This window comes from Microcebus murinus, chromosome X (assembly GCF_040939455.1).
Source record: "Microcebus murinus isolate Inina chromosome X, M.murinus_Inina_mat1.0, whole genome shotgun sequence".
Lineage (NCBI taxonomy): Eukaryota > Metazoa > Chordata > Mammalia > Primates > Cheirogaleidae > Microcebus > Microcebus murinus.
Window position 1 is genome coordinate 45646218 of NC_134136.1, and position 17810 is coordinate 45664027.

The 17810-nt window shown below is 40.9% G+C and overlaps 1 protein-coding gene and 1 pseudogene across 1 annotated transcript in view; both read left to right on the forward strand.

The window, feature by feature from the left end:
* The first annotated feature begins 420 nt into the window (after nucleotides 1-420).
* IL13RA1 (interleukin 13 receptor subunit alpha 1) overlaps nucleotides 421-17810 on the forward strand; it is a 59374-nt gene continuing 41984 nt past the window's right edge. Inside the window, exons 1-2 of the mRNA XM_012739461.3 lie at nucleotides 421-753; nucleotides 12844-12983. Coding sequence (XP_012594915.1) covers nucleotides 675-753; nucleotides 12844-12983 — 219 coding nt within the window. The 5' untranslated portion in view covers nucleotides 421-674. The remainder of the gene's footprint in view (nucleotides 754-12843; nucleotides 12984-17810) is intronic.
* LOC105857266 (ubiquitin-conjugating enzyme E2 Q2 pseudogene) lies at nucleotides 9051-11045 on the forward strand (annotated as a pseudogene).

Here is a 17810-nt window from a genome sequence, read left to right on the forward strand (position 1 = left end):
TATGGTGCTGTTCCTCATATTTGGAATATTGCTTATTTTTTTATCTGACTCAACATTATGTATTACTAACTTTCAAACATACCGTACGTCCTTTTCACAAAACACAGTGTCGCCAAGTCCCCTGTTTGGTCTTCCAAGTTCTCCCAGTGAGATAGGGCTGGTATTACTAACCCTGGAGTCAGAGCTTAGGAAACAAGGGCTCAGAGGCCAAGGACTGGAAGCCAGGTCTTCAGACTCCCAGGCCAAGGCTCTATCCCGTAGATGACTCTGCCTTGGTGTCCAGCAGGGCACAGCCCTTGGCACCTTAGAGGCCCCGCAAGTCCACTGGCAGGGGCGACGCGGGCGGGCGCTGGCTGCACCGCGAGGAGGGCGGGGGCCGGGCACGCGCCGGGGCAGGGCCGGCGACGTGGTCGCGGAAGTTCTGTTCGGTCGGAGACCGGACTGGCGCCGCGGGAGGGCCAGGTGTCGGGCTCTGGGAGCCGCCTGAGCCGCCGGCGCCCTGCTCTCCCCAGCGCTCGGTGGCTCAGGTTACCTGAGGCCGGTGGGCGGGGCGGCCCTTCCCGTCTGGCCGGCCCCCAGCCTCCAGGGCGGCGGAGCCGGGAAGTGGGAGAGGGAGCGCGGGAGGCGGAGACTGCCAAGGCTCCAGCCCGGCCGGGCTCGGAGCAAGGGGCTGCATGGAGCGGCCAGCGGGGCTCTGCGGGCTGTGGGCTCTGCTGCTTTGCGCCTGCAGCGGCGGGGTTGCCGCGCCCACGGGTGAGTGCGACCCCCGGGGCCCGGGGCGGCGGCCAGAGGGCCAGGGACGGTGAGGGTCGCGGCCAAGAGGCCCGGGAGGGCACCGCGGGGCCCAAGGGCTGCCATGGGGGTGGGCGCTGGGGCTGCCCGCAAGACCCCCGGCGCTGGGCGACTGTGGCTTCCCGCGCCGGGTCTCCGGGGCCAGGCGCTGGCGCCGGGTTCGAGGTGGGACCCAGGAGCGGCGGGGTTTTCCCAGAGCCCGGGTGCGGCGGCGAAGCAGGAGCACGACGGCCGGCTGTCTCACTTCCCTTGCACCGTCGGGAAAAGCCAAGGAGGCTGGCGCCCGGGGGTGGGACCGAAACATGCCCACGGTGTCGGGGACCGCGGGTCAGCGCCCGCAACGTCGCCTGTGAGCTCCAAAAGGGATGAAGGGACGGCAGCCGGCAGAGACGGGGACCGAAATCCCGGAGAGCCGGGAACGCGCCGGGGCTCCTTGCCCAGGGCCGCGCTGATCCTCACTATCTAAGAGTGGCTCTTAGGGGTGAAAGTTGACAGGAACCTTTAAAGATCCCAGTCCCTGTAGAAAAAGAACGTGAGGGTCAAGATTTCCTCTGGCGTCCAAGAAATCCTTTGGGAAACTCGGAGCCGCATCCGGGAAAATGCTTTTTCGCCCCTCTCCCTCTCTTTCATAAACCTTATATTTTAGGAAAAGTTGGAATATTTCAGGAAATAATTGTAGATTTATGGAAAAGTTGAGAAGATAGTTGAGAGTTTCTCTAGACCGCTCACCCTGTGCAGCAACTTTTAATTGATAACCCAACAGTGTTGCTGTGAAAAATTAAGGATTAATAACTTTCTCACCGACAGATCCTGGCACAAGTGGCCTTCTCTACATTTTGGGTGACATTGGAAGCTCCAACACATTGACACAAACACCTACAATGTGCTTATTGCATTTTTACCAGTGTGTTGTGCTTTGAAACCCATATTGAAATGTTGATTAGGAAACCTTGATGCCCTCTATCGATTCAGTCAACAAAATGTTTTCAGTGTCCACTCTGTGCTCGGCAGTGTTCTGGGGCTGAGAAGGCAGCAGTGGGCAAAATAGATCAAGTGCTTTGGAGCTAATATGATATTAGCAGAGTCAGAGAGGGGGAAAAACATTAAAATATATGGTATGTCCCCAGGCCTTAAGTACTATGGAGAAAAATAAAAAGCAAGGAGGGGTTTGCCATTGGTGGAGTGAGAAGAACTTACACAAAAGGTGGCATTTGAGTAGAGACATGGGGGAGGCTTGAAGTTTGCCAGTCAATTATATTTCAAGTGTCTGCCTTGTTTAGTAGTGAGCTGGGCTCTCTAGATTGACTTAGAACCTTAGCATAGACAACAAAATCCTTGCCCCCAAAGTGCCTCTCCTTCAGTTGGGGACATCTCATAATTATATGGGGACACTGCAATCCAGAGAAGGGAAGGGATTTGTTTAAGGCCACCCATCTCATTAGTCTGTTGATTTTTCACAGTGCCTCTCCAGCACCCTCACTCCTACAAACTTCCTCCCCCACACACCTGAAACAACAGCTGGCCTTCTAGGCAATACTGGCAACCCCCAACTTAATCAGTTTTGTCACAAAGGTTCGTGGGTAACTTGGTTACTTAGAATACAGAGCCTTTTTTTTCCCATTAGAAATATTGGTAGAATTGCATTGAGGTATGGTGAAAAAACATTAGCTGTTTCCAGTCAGGAGACTTGAATTTTAGTGGTTTTGACATTTACCAGCTGTGGGACTCTGGGCTAGTCATTTCCCCTCCTTTGTATTGCAGTTTGCACATCTGTGAAATGAGGAGGTTGATGTCCATAAGTTCCAACAGCTCCTCCAGCTTTAATCCTCTGAATGTTTATTAAAATGATTAGGTTACTAGCTTAGTTTAGTCTGTTCTGCTCAATAGCCCACATTGTGGTATGTCTTAATAAAAACAACTAGCATGTATGTAGTGTTAACTCTATGCCCAGCAGTTTTCTAAGTGCTTTACTTGTACTATTTCATTTAATCTTCATTAACGAACAAAGCTATAGGGGCTGTTAATATTCCCGTTTTGTACATGAGGAAGCTGATGCACGGGGAGGCCAAGACCCTTGTCCAAAGTCACATAGCTGGTAAAGCCAGGTTTCCAGTCCTGGCAGCCTAATTCCAGAGGTCATTCCCTTAACCACTGTACTCAGCCCCTCTCTCGAAAGAAGTGAGGGGAGTCCTTGGCTGGCAGAGGAGCTGGATGCCTCCCAGGGTAGTAGGGCAGGACTGCTTGGGACCCATGAAAGTGTGTGCAAGCCATTTGTTAAGAAGTGAATGATCATATATTGAAGACAGGCTTTAGAATGGCAGGGTTGTGTAGTCCAAGCACTAAGTACTATAGGCATTAAGAAGAGAGGAAATTGTGAAGGTTGGTAGTTTTATGGAAGAGGTAAACCTTCTGGATGGGTGGGATTTGAGTAGGTGGAGAAGTTATTCTTGGTGGGGTTTGAACAGCAGAAGCAGAGACCCGGAACTGAGAGTGAGTGTGCTTGTATGTGGTCAGTAAGGAGCCTGGCGTGGCAGGAGGGTGTGTTGGCAAAGTCAATCCAGGCAGAAGAGCTTTGTTTGGCCTTGAAGGCCCCGAGTGGGGTGTAGCATGAGGGAAATGACATTGGAGGGGAAGCCAGCAAGGAGGCTTGCCTGGGTAGGGGAGCTACTGGAATGTGAAGCTACAAAGGAATTTAAGGTTTCAGGTCTCCACTAGAAAGATGTGCTGTGAGCTCCTCCCGTCCAGGACTTACTGTCATCTGCCCACACCATGGGGCCCAACAGAGCACATATGTGTGATTGGGGTAATTAAGAAAGATGTGGCAAGAAAAAATGGACAGGAGTTGATGCCTCAGTGGATGTAAGGGAAGGAGATAGATGACTCATATATGATTCTTGTGATTTCCTTCACTTTTCCCGAAACATGCATGCCTCTGCCAGCTCCTCTGATTGGACAGGAGAGAACAAAAACAATAAGCTAAGCAAAATGCTTTATTATTAAAAAAGAGTATTGATTGTGTTAACTCTTGATTACAATAGGGTATAGTGCTGGGTGACTGTCCAGACTTACTTGTGGTTTGAAATTTAGATGAGGGACATACTTGGATCCCTTCCTCATTCCTATTCCCCTTTCTAAAGTCAGTGATCAACCCCTAAGAAATGGTTGAAATGAGATGCATAAGTAAAGCTTATCAGGCAGAAGGGATACTTGTCCTGTCTTAAGGGCCATGGCACACTTCAATTCCACAGAAAACCAAAGCAACCATTTGGAACATTTTCGACTCTTAGAAAAGAAAGCAAGCATATACGTAGCACTTGTTCCATGCAGGCACTGTTCTAATCACATTACCTCTGTTTACTCATTTAATCCTCAAAATAACCCTTTCTAAGAGGTTACTATTATTATCCTCATGTTATAGATGAGAGAAGTGAGGAATAGAGAGGTTAAGTAACATGCCAGCTAGTAAATAATAGACCTAGGATATGAACTTGGGCAGTCTGGCTCCAGAGTCTGTGCTCTTATACTGTAGTTATATATGAAAATCTATTAGAGACCTTTACAAGAAGTGTAATTATCACTTATTTATGTATATGTCTGAGTATATTATACATAACCACACACACAATTCACATATATTCATATATAAACATCTGGAGATTGTATCTAAAATTTCAGAGAGTATTGTGTATGTTTTCAATTTTTTTATTGTGGTAGAATGCACATAACAAAATTTACCATTTTAAATCATTTTTTGAGACAGAGTCTCAACTCTCTTGCATGGCCTAGAGTGCCGTGGCGTCAGCCTAGCTCACAGCAACCTCAAACTCCTGGGCTCAGGCGATCCTCCTGCCTCAGCCTCCCGAGTAGCTGGGACTACACACACGTGCCACCATGCCCAGCTAATTTTTTCTATGTTTAGTTGTTTGGATAATTGCTTTCTATTTTTAGTAGAGACAGGGTCTCACTCTTGCTCAGGCTGGTCTTGAACTCCTGAGCTCAAGCAATCCTCCCACCTCGGCTTTCCAGAGTGCTAGGATTACAAGCGTGAGCCACTGTGCCCAGCCCATTTTAAACCATTTTTAAGCATACAGTTCAGTGTTACAAAATACATCCATAATGTGCAACCATCAACAACATCCATCTCTCTGACACTTTTCATCTTATAAAGGTGAAATTCTGTAGCCATTAAACAATAAGTCCCATGCCCCACTTCCCCCAGCCCCTGGCAACCACCATTTTGCTTTCTATTTCCATGATTTTGACAACTCTAAGTATCTTATATAAGTAGAATAATGCAGTATTTGTCTTTTTATATGAGTGGCTTATTTCATTTAGCATAATACCCTCAAGGTTCATCCACGTTTTAACATGTCATAGGTTTTTTTTTTCTTTCTTAAGGCTGAATAATATTCCCTTTTATGTATATACCATGTTTTGCTTATCCATTCATCCATCAATGAACACTCGGGTTGCTTCCATGTTTAAGCTATTGTGAATAATGCTATTTTGAACATGGGTGTAGAAATATCTCTTTGAGACCCTGCTTTCAGTTTTTTGGGGTGTATACACAGAAGCAGAATTACTAGATTATACAGTAATTCTATTTTTTTCTTGAGGGACCACCATACTGTTTTTCACAATGGCTGTACCATTTTGTATTTCCACCAACTGTGCACAAAGGTTCTAATTTCCCCAGTTCCTCGCCAGCACTTATTTTCTATTTTTTGATAGTAGCCATCGTAATGGGTACAAGGTGGTGTCTTATTGCAATTTTGATTTCCATTTCCTTAAGTATTAGTGATTTTGAACATTTTCCTGTGCTTATTGGCCAATTAATTGTGTATCTTCTTTGGAGAAATGTCTATTTAAGCCTTTTACCCATTTTTGAATCAGGTTGTTTCTTTTTTGATTGTTGAATTGTAGGTATTTTCTCTATATTCTGGTTATTAATCCCTTATCAGATATATGATTTACAATTTTTTTCCATTCTGTGGGTCTTCTTTCTACTGTGTTGATACTGTCTTTTGATACACAAATTTTAAAATTTTTCATAAAGTTCAATTTGTCAAATTTTTCTTTTGTTACCTTTGTTGTTGGTGTCATGTTGAAGAAATCATTGTTGAATCCAATGTTGTGAAGTTGTTGTTTCATGTTTTCTTCTAAGAGTTTTTTAGTTTTAGTCTTATATTTTGGTCTTTGATCCATTTTGAGTTAATTTTTGTACTTGATTTTAGATAAGGGTCCAATTTCATTATTTTGCATGTGGATGTCCAGTTTTCTCAGCACCATTTGGTGAAAAGACTTTCCTTTTCCCATTAAGTGGTCTTGGCACTTTTGTCAAAAATCACTTGACTATATATGTGATGATTTATTTTTGGGCTATTTTATTCTGTTGGTGTATATATCTATCTTTATGCCGATACCACATTGTCTTGATTACTGCAGCTTTGTACTAAGTTTTGAAATTAGGAAATATGAATATTACAGCTTTATTCTTCCTTTTCAAGATTGTTTTGGCTATTCAGTATTCTTTGATATTTATATAAATTTTAGGATGGGTTTTTCTATTTCTGCAAAAAAAAGTCATTGGCATTTTGATAGAGGTTGCATTGAATTTGTAGATCACTTTGGATGGTATTGACATCTTAATATTAATAATATTAAGTCTTTTAATACATGCACATGGGATGTATTTTCATTTATTTGTGTTTTATTTAATTTCTTTCAGGAATGTTTGGTAGTTTTCATTGAACAAACTTTTTACTTCCTTGGTTAATTCTTAAGTATTTTATTCTTATTGATGCTACTGTAAATGAAACAGTTTTTGTAATTTCCTCCTATTCATTGCTAGTGTATAGACAGGCAACTGATTTTTGTGTGTTGGCTTTGTCTCCTGCTACATGGCTAAATTCATGTACCGGCTCTAACTTTTTTTGTGGAATCTTTAGGGTTTTCTACATATAAGATTATATCATAAAAAAAAGAGAGATTATATTATCTGCAAACAGATAATTCCACATCTTTCCATCTGGATGCCTTTCATCTCTTTCTTTTGTCTAATTGTTCTGACTAGAACTTTCAGTATTATGTTGAATAGAAGTGGCAAAAATAGGCATATTTGTCTTCTTGATTTTAGAGGAAAAACTTGCAGCCTTTCACCATTAAGTGTGATTGTTGTGAGTTTTTCCATATATAACTTTTAAGGTCGTTTTCTGACATTCTAGTTTTTATCATGAAAGGATATTGAATTTTGTCAAATGCTTTTTCTGCATTGAGATGATCATGTATTAGTTTTTTTCCCCCTTCATTCTGTTAATGTGGTTTAATACATTAATCAATTTTTGTATGTTAAACCATCCTTGTAGTTGAGGAATAAATCCCACCTGATTATGATGTATAATCCTTTTGATATGCTCCTAAATTCACTTTGCTAGTATTTTGTTGAGGATTTGTACATTGATGTTCATAGGGATATAGGTCTGTAGTTTCTTGTAGTATCTTTATCTGGCTTTGGTATCACGTAAGGCTGGCCTGATAGAATGAGTTAGGAAGTTTGAGAAGGACTGGTATTAGTTCTTTTTTAAATGTTTAGCAGAATTTATCAGTGAAGCCATGAGGTCCAGGGCTTTTCTTTGTCAGAAGATTTTTTTTTTTGTCAGAAGATTTTGGATTACTGATTCAGTCTCACTACTTATGGGTCTATTCAGATTTTCTGTTTCTTCATGATTTAGTTTTGGTGGGTTTTGTGTTTCTAGAAATTGACCCAAATTGATCAAAATTAATTCCAGTTTACCACCCAACACTTTCCTTTGACATTGCAAACCTTCAATAGACTCCAGAGTTCCAAAATAGTTATATCAGACAGATTTTGCCAATACGATTCTTGTCTAGGTGGGGAGATAGATTCCTGGTGCTTCCTACTCTACCATCTTTCCAGAATCCATGTGTATGAATTGAAAGTATAAGAAGTAGAAAAATCTCAAGAGATATGGAGGGAACCAGTATAAAAAAAATAAAGAAGGGATGGCAGATAGCCCCAAATAGCCTAAAATGCAAACTAGTTAGAAGATCTGAATAAAGGATACTTCAAAACAGATCGGAAAAAATTAATCACATTTGAGAGATTGGAAGTAGAGGAGGCTATTGTTCTATTTCAAAACTGAGGTTAAAAAATAGATTTTAAAATGTCTTAACTTACCTTGAAAATGGGAGTGCAATTGAAGTGAACCATAAATAGGTCATCTTTTTATTATCAGGACTTTACTTTTTGTGTGGGAGTGGGAGGGAGGGAGGTGGGTAGACCATCAGGAAGTGTTAAACCAGGTATCCTGAATTTTTGCCACAACGTATTTCTGGAAATTGCAAAATAAGGCAAATAATCCTAAAGTAGATTATAGTCTCCAATAGGAACAAAGTTTTTATTAATATTAGAGGCTCTCTACCTGACAAATGATTTGTCTTCAAAAATATTAGTGGCACAACGGTAGAAAGGCTAAAATGGACTAGCTATACACCCCTAGAATCAGTTAAAATCCTAATGATAGCTCTTTTTGCCTGAGCCATTGGTGCTCCCTGGCACTAGCTGTGTTTTAATGCCATGTGATAGGAATTCCTTGCTTCTGTGAAGCCTTGTCCTGCTCTGGGCTGCTCCTTCCCACAGTTGATCCTTGAAAAAAGCTATTGATGGTAGAGTTAGGAGAGAAGGAATGAATATTGAGAGTCAAGGGCCTTTGTAGGCTGCTGACCAAGTAGCTGCTACATATGAAATTAACTGTTAGGGAAACCCCAAGTACACAGTGCCTGTAGGATTAATGTTTTGGGACAAATGGAAGCTTTTGCTTAGAGAGGAAGGTAACAGGATAAGTATTGCTGGTTATGTAAGAAGCTGAGTGTACTCCAGAGTGTTAGCCTAGAGTATAATATTTTTTTTTTTTTTTGAGACAGAGTCTCGCTTTGTTGCCTAGGCTAGAGTGAGTGCCGTGGCGTCAGCCTAGCTCACAGCAACCTCAAACTCCTGGGCTCAAGCAATCCTTCTGCCTCAGCCTCCCAAGTAGCTGGGACTACAGGCATGAGCCACCATGCCCGGCTAATTTTTTCTATATATATTAGTTGGCCAATTAGTTTCTTTCTATTTATAGTAGAGACGGGGTCTCGCTCTTGCTCAGGCTGGTTTCGAACTCCCGACCTCGAGCAATCCGCCCACCTCGGCCTCCCAGAGAGCTAGGATTACAGGCGTGAGCCACCGTGCCCGGCTAGAGTATAATATTTAACTCTAAATTTGATAAATTACTATAACTATGGTCCTTAAATCATTATTAATGATTCAGTTTGCCACTTTAGAAAATTTGGGGGGATTATTTTAAAATAACTTTTATAAACATCATTCTGGAATAACTTTTGATTTACAGAAAAATTGCAAAGATAGGACAGAGGGTTCTTGTATGCCCTGAGACCCACTTTCTGGGGGAGTATTTTGATAGTCTTGGTCTCAAGAGAAGTTCTCAGGAAAGTTTGAAATGATGTTTCACAGTTTCTCCTCTTTCTCTTCCCTCTTCAGATTAGTCAAAGCTCTATCTCCAGCTGCTTAGTGTCAGACCTCAGGGGAATAAGGGCTGCTAAATCTTTGTCAGTACTTCTTTGGAAAAACTATAAAAGAACAATTACCAGATCACGTTTGAGCCCAATTAAAGATGAAATTTTAAAATTTACAGAACTGCTGAGATTGAACTGTCAGTATTAAGGTGTGGATCCCAAATGTAAGGAACTCCAAATTCCTGGAGGAGAGCAACTTGGAAATGCTAGTATCTAAGAATATAACTCGAGTGGAGTTGGTTACACAGGGAGCAGCGGTGAAGGCCTCCGTGCGTGCCCCTAGCCATTTTCCAGCCGCTCACAATGCTGATGGAGGCTGCGGGGAGAGGCGGAGCCACCAGAGCTGTGATCCCGGCTGGCCAGCCTGGTACAGCGGGCTGTGACCTCAGCTCCGGGCTGGGCTCCCCTTCCGCTCCCCTCCCGCTGGAGATGAGGGTCCGTGTCAGGGCTCAAGGCTGAGCAAAAGTTCCTGGCGTCTATCTTCCACAAGAATCACAAGCGATTCCGCACCATCAGCTGGAAGCTGGACGAGATGCGTCGTCGCCAGGTCCTGGTGCCTCTGCCGGTGTCGTCGCTGGGAAGCCCGCACTCGCAGCTGCTGCCGCTCACACTCCACTGCAACATCACGGAAACCCTATCCATATTCTTCACCCATATGGTCTGTGGATTCCGATGACCCAAATCTGACATCAGTTCTGGAACATCTAGAAGATACTAAGAACAGGAGTTTGCTTCATCAGCAATTGAAGTGGTTGATATGTGAACTCTGTAGATTATATGATGTGCTTAAGCACCTGGATGTTGAGATGCTAGATCAACCACTACCCACGGGTCACAATGGGACAACAGAAGAAGTGACTTCAGAAGAAGAGGAAAAGGAAGAGATGGCTGAAAATACAGAAAACTTAGATCACTATGAGTTGAAGGAAGAAGAGCCTATTAGTGGGAAAAAGAGGATGAAGGAATTGAAAAATAAAATTTGGCAGTATTAGAGAAAATTAGGAAGACCATTTAAATGGTGCAGTGTCTGGGTAGTGCAAACTTCAGACAGACTTATGAAAGAGCTCAGGGACATATACAGATCACAGAGTTATAAAACAGGGATTTATTCAGTGGGACTCATAAATGACAGTTTATTTGACTGGCATGTTAAACTGCAAAGGGTTGACCCTGATAGTCCTTTGCACAGTGATCTTCAGATCTTAAAAGAAAAGAAGGCATAGAATATATTTTGCTTAACTTCTCTTTTAAGGATGACTTTACATTTGGTCCCCCATTTGTCTGAGTGGTTTTAGCTGTTCTCTCAGGAGGGTACCCATTGGGTAGAGGAGCATGATGTATGGAACTTCTCACAAAACAGGGCTGGAGCAGTGCCCACTCAATAGAATCCATCATCATGCAAATAGATGCCACCTTGTTAAAGATGTAGCCAAAGTACAGTTTGGAACAAGTAAGAATCAATATAATGAAGCAAGAGCTCAACAATTGTACAATTCTATTCTACAGATATATAAGAAAAATGGCTGGTATGCCCCTCCAAAGGAAGATGGCAAAATATGTTGACTGTCATATGTTTGGACCAATGTTGCTTTAAAGAAAATCTTTCCTACATGCAGACACAAGCTTTGAGTGCACCTATATCAGCAGTACTGAAGGTGTTAGCTAATAGATATTTTAGTGGATAATCTGTCAACTGACATCCAGTATAAGTTACAGTCTTTTCATTTTGCTCATTTTAGGTATCTTGGACTGAGCAGTGAGGCCTTTACTGTATTTTTCTTGATAAATACACATCCTGGCCACTCCTTATCATCTCTTTTTCTTGAAAAGTGAAATCTTTTAAGCAGACAAGTCAGCATCAGGTTACTGAAGATGCAACTTTAGGGTAACTTTCCTATAATGAGCCCATAGGTTGTGAGGATTTGCAAGATACTGTTCTGTTTAGCGCCAATAAAAGTTTAAGTGATGTTCAATATTGGTTTGGAAAATTTAAGGTCTTCTGAATGATATCAGCTCTTTGAGGTCTAAAACCATTTTATGATATTGTCAAAATAATGACAGGAAACCTACTCATTAAATTGTTAAGTTATTATTATGGCTTTGTGAAGATATGAACTATTTTCTGAAGGTATACTCTTAATTGAGTTGTATTATACTTTTAGGCAAAGCAATGCAGTGCAATGCTATGCCAATTAAGGTTTGTAAGTAGAACTTTCCAGCATCAGTCTTGCTGGGCTGAATCTGTTTTTCTTGTTGGTTCAATATTTCTCATGAAGAAGAGCCACAGTATATAACTTAAAGTTATTTAAAATAGTAAGTCATTTTACATTGACATTTTATTAACAGGATGTTGTGATCATTTGTAAATCAATAAACTTATAAGGAGGTTGGCACAAAGACAGGCTCCTTGAGCAAAAGCTGCACAGTTAAGTACAAAAAGATACCTAATTTGGAGACTCTTAAAATTTTTGCTATAGTTATAATAATGGCTTTTACATAGAAAGACTAATAGGTATTCTACATCTATTAATTCTTTTATAAAACCTGACTCGAATCAAGGTACTCTCCATTTTTCTGCCTTACCTGAATCAGTCCTGTTTGGTTGGTAATCAGTTTTTTTATACGCTCAAATTTGATTTAAAAGTAAATTCTAGTTATTAAGTACTTTAAAAAGTAAATCCAGAAGTATACTTTCCTGTACAACCCAGTTCGAAAGTTCAAAAGTGTTTCTTATACATATGGTTTAAAAATCAGTTTTTAACTTCGTAAACCACATCCAAGAGATGTGGCCCTTCTGCATTATTGCATGTGTTTAATTTTTTTTTTTATTCTATTTTGGTTAAGAGGGCAGTAGATAAAGACTTTCTGGTGTTCTTAGTCACTTGGTTACATTTATATAAAGTTCTGATTGCCATTTACTCAGATAACAAGTGACAAGGCACAATTCTTTAAAGCATTAAAGTTCCTTAAACCTAAGGCTAAATCTTGATTACATTATTGAATTCTTTAATATCTCGATGGCTAGAAGATTGACAGCTGCACATTTGGCATGGTTTGTTTTTATTTTGGGGGAGTTGTTTTTAGATTTTATTATTAAATAAAAAAAGAATTTAACCCTAATGCAAAGTTAAGAATGCGACCCTTGGAGCCACACTTTTCAGGTTGCAATCCCAGCTCTGCCATCTACTATGGGGATGTGGGACAAGTGACTTAACCTTCCTGTGCCGCAGTAGCCTCATCTTTAACATGAGGCTAGTAGTAGTCCCTATCACAGAGGTTGTTGTGAGGATTAAATAGATTAATATATGTAGAATATTTAGTGCCTCACTCAGTAAATGTTAGATATTAACTCAGCTGTTATTATTCTCATCCTCTAGGACTTGGGAGAATGGATTAAGTGAATCATTAAAAATACTGAGTAGTGTTGATAAATTTATTTCTTGTGCTTGATTTGAACAGAAACTCAGCCACCTGTGACAAATTTGAGTGTCTCTGTTGAAAACCTCTGCACAATAATATGGACATGGAATCCTCCTGAAGGAGCCAGCCCAAATTGTACTCTATGGTATTTTAGTCATTTTGGCAACAAACAGGATAAGGTAAGTTTTATGGAACATATTACATTGATGAGATAAAGCGAACACTGAATTGGAGTCAAGAATAAGCCAAGTTCTGATCTTATGTCAAAGTGGGAACTTTATTTTGGGTTGTGTCTAGATTTCAATTGAAGTTGAAGTTGCCAGTAGAAACAACTATTGGCAAAATTGAACACTTAAAATATTTGTTGATTATTTGATAGTTAAATGCAATTGAGATTGCTGGGATAGAAAATACTAGATATTTTTATCTGTTAGGCACTCAATAAATAATTATGCTATTGTTAACTTTTGTTCCTATATTCTTGCCTATAGCTGTCTGTATTGCCTTGTATCTATATGACACTTTAAATTTTTCAGGAATTTTCACATTCACTCTCTTGCTAATCATACATACAGATAGATATACAAAAACAATGTAGTATAAAAGTAAATAGCCATATAGAAAGTGAAAAAATAAGATGTCAGTGGCAGGTGGGTTTGAGTAGAGGGTTTTCTAATGCCTGAGGAAAAATGAGGAAAACTTTCAACATTTCCAGTCTGATGTAGTTGACAGATTTATGTGAATTTTTGCTATCAAGATTGGACGATTTCAGGTTATTTATGATAATCTCATTCAACTGTTTTATAACTTTATATATTCTTTTTTTTTTTTTTGAGACAGAATCTCACTGTGTTGCCCTGGCTAGAGTGCCATGGCATCAGCCTAGCTCACAGCAACCTCAAACTCCTGGGCTCAAGCAATCCTCCTGCCTCAGCCTCCCGAGTAGCTAGGATTACAGGCATGAGCCACCATGCCCGGCTAACTTTTTCTATATATTTTTAGTTGGCCAATTAATTTCTTTCTATTTTTAGTAGAGACGGGGTCTCGCTCTTGCTCAGACTGGTCTTAAACTCCTGAGCTCAAACAATCCACCCGCGTTGGCCTCCCAGAGTGCTAGGATTACAGGCATGAGCCACTGCACTAGGCTTATATATTCCTTTAGTGTGTATGTTTATGTGTGGAGGGGTGTTTGGGATTGCATTTGTCCAGGATTTTGAGGAGGTAGAATGAAAAGTTATTAGTAATAGTGCTTTGCATCAGTGAATTGTGAAATCAGGTTCAAGCAGCTTTGGTGGCAGGAAAAGTCAGGAGAACTAGGTTGTAGCTGGTATGAAACTGTCACTCTTAGCTGGCTTAGTAACCTGGGAAAAGTAATTTAACTTCTCTGAGCCTTAGTTTCCTTGTGTGTAAAGTGTGGCCCTATTCATTTCCCTGGTTTGCTGGGACACAGAAAATAATGCATGTGAAAGTTTAATAGTGAGAGCCGGGCGTGGTGGCTCACGCCTGTAATCCTAGCACTCTGGGAGGCTGAGGCGGGCGGATTGCTCGAGGTCAGGAGTTCGAAACCAGCCTGAGCAAGAGTGAGACCCCGTCTCTACTATAAATAGAAAGAAATTAATTGGCCAACTAATATATATATAAAATTAGCCGGGCATGGTGGCGCATGCCTGTAGTCCCAGCTACTCGGGAGGCTGAGGCAGCAGGATTGCTTGAGCCCAGGAGTTTGAGGTTGCTGTGAGCTAGGCTGACGCCACGGCACTCACTCTAGCCTGGGCAACAAGCGAGACTCTGTCTCAAAAAAAAAAAAAAAAAAAAAAAAAAAAGAAAAGAAAGTTTAATAGTGAGGATGGAACATGTTCTTCCTCTGGAGGGAAACTTGTTAATCTGCCTTTCCTCTCCCCTGTCCTGCTGCGATGTTAAATTATGGTTTAGGTGTTATTTGATAAAGAATTGAGGCTAGTCAGAGGTATTTGCATTTTTTTTTTTTTTTTGAGACAGGATCTTCCTCTGTTGCCCAGGCTGCGTCATAGCTCACTGCAACCTGAAACTCCTGGGCTCAAGTTAGATCCTCCTGCCTCAGCCTCCTGAGTAGCTGGGACTCCAGGCATGCGCCACCATGCCTGACCAATGTTTCTATTTTTTTTGTAGAGACAAGGTCTCACTCTTTCTCAGGCTGGTCTCAAATTCCTGTCCTCAAGCCATCATCCCGCCATGGCTTCACAGAGTGCTAGGATTACCGGCATAAGCCACCTCACCTGGCCTATGATACTTTTAAGCAGTGAAACTGGAGCACCCTGCTCCTCCTTTACATACTGTTGTCGTCCTCTTGTTCTTAAAGAAGGGCCTTAGGCATTTGGATTTTTAGGTGACTATTTTTGGTGGTTCAGTCTTGAGAAATTCAGGGAAACACCCTTAAGTGCCCCTGGGTGTAAACCCTGTAGTCACCTTGGTATCTAATTGAAACTCTGAGGAGAGTTCATCTTTTAGGTCCCTTTTATTAGCCTGTCAAGGATTAATCAGGTAGCCATACTGGTATTCTAGCCCAGAAATGGTACTAATTCCTTAGTGAACTTGCAGAAATTTAGAGTTAAAATAACTTTAGGAGAGAGTGGAATCATCTAGCATTGGATCTGTAAATTTGTCTCTTCCTCTTTCAAGCTGAGAGACCTTGAACAAGTCACTAACCTCTCTGAGTCTCCATTTTATTTTTTGTAAAATGCAGGGTTAGTGGGGTAATAATAGTGTCCATTTCATATGGATGGTGTGTGCATTAAAGGAGATGAGGTTGTAATAGCCTGACATAGCATTAGTGCTAGATAACTGTTAGCTTTTACTATTACTGTTATTATATTGAGCCATATGAAATTGCCACTTTTATAGGTCAAAGTGATTGAATGTTGTCAATATTATCTGGTTCAGCCTCATATTGTCATTTAATCTTGTTCCCTCCATTTTGCCCCTGAAGTGACTAGATGGAGACCATAAAGGGTAACCTCTGCCTAAGGCCTACTCATTTATTTTAGCCATTTGACAACTTTGATGGCTTTCATTCCTGCAGTTTGTGATAAACGTGGATTATTCCTTCCAGTCAGTGATGGGAGATTTCCTGTGTGGACCATTTGAAATTTACCATCCTGAGGCTGAAAACGAGTGGCAAGAGTAATTTTTGTCTTCTCTTTCTGTTCATCGGATATAGCATTAGCATCATCAGGCATAACTGGGTATATTTATCCCTGAAGCATATTGCAGCAGTGGCATTATGATAGTTAGGGGGCTTATGCAAACGTCCAAAGGTCCCAAGTTGCTCAATGAGATAAACTCTGGGAATCATTTTCAATGTTCATATTGGGGGCTCATCAAGATGGGAGGTGGGGATTTGTAGATGATTTTTTTAAAAGAAAAGATTAGTGTAAACAGCTGCCCTCCACTCTTGTTTTGTCAATATCTAATAGTTCCTCAGTCTGGCAGGTAGAAGGATCTGGCATCTGATTTTAGATATCTTTCATCACCAGAACATAGGCAAGTCCCATTAGGCAAATGAATCAAAAGGCCAGGCATCTAGAGAGGCTGACACTGACTCCGTTTCCTTCTGAGAAAGGAATTTTAGAGTTGGGAAAGGTGTGATCCAGCCAAGTGAACATTGGTCCTGAAGGGGAGGGATCAGTTCTGGACTCTGGCCTTGGTTTTTGATAGATTTTCAAAGGTGGCCAGATTCCCTGAGGGGTGGAGTGCAATGTCATACAGCAGCTACCAGTGGAATGAGTCACCAAAGCCAGAAGTCACTTGGGAGCCATCAGATATACATGAAGATCTGATGGGAAGGCTATAGTTCCTTGTCTGATAGAGAGAGGTATGCTTGACCCGGCAGTCATTGATTATCAGGGTTCCTACTTTATTCATGCCAATTTAATATTATTTACCTTAAACTTTGAAAGAAATTTTTAAAAATTGTTTTTTTAAAAAAATCTTTCCCCCTACTGTCTCTTTTCTAAATTATTTTATTATTTATATTCCCAAAACATAAGGTTCAGATTAAGATACTAAAGTATTTTTTATAATTTTATTTTTTTTAACTAACAAATAATAATCGTTCATCTCCACAGGGTACATAGTGATGTTTTAATACATATAATGTATAGTAGTCAGATCAGGGTAATTAGCATATCTGTCATCTCAAACATTTATCACTTCTTTGTGTTCAGAGCATTCAATATCCTACTCCTAGTTATTTGAAACTATGTAATATCTATTGTTAACTATAGTCATCTGAGAGTGGTATAGAACACTGGAACTTATTCCTCTTATTTAGCTATAATTTTGATAGATACTAAAGTATATTTTCAACTTAAGAATTCCATTATGATAATCTTTGTGTAGCAAAACTCCTCAGCGCTCTAACTGGAACAATATCCAATATAATAAGAAAACCGAAATTTTTCCATCATGGTTCTAATTTATGACATTTGACCATGTATTTGTCCTCAGTGTCCTAAAAGGGCAAAGGTAGCTTCCGAACAAGAATTATCAAGGTCAGGGTGGCTCCTCCAGAGATATAAAGGAGGAGGTTGGTAATTGAGCATTGTGAGGTTGGTAAAGTTTGAATTTGAAGTTTTCCTGCCACCAGTACCATGATCTTGGGGGCTGGTCTTCAGCTTCACAGGCTCAGAAACCTCATTTCTTCAGCCTAATTCATCTCTCGAAGACCAGTTTCTTACTTCTTGTAAAAAGGATAATGGTAAAGCATTCTAGGAAGACTTCTGTCAGCATAACTGGTGCATTCCATCCCTGGAGGCAGAGCCAAATGTGAAGCCAGATGATGAGTAGATTTTTGGCAAGGAATCAGGTATTAGCTATGAAGATGTATTTGGCTAAGAATAGCCTGAGGCCCCATTAAGGGTAAGCATAGCTTTGCTGGTGGGATACAAATACTCAATATCTATGTATTGATAGCTAAATCACCTTCTCTTTTCTCCCTGCCAGGATTTTGCTTGCAGATATTTCCTTTT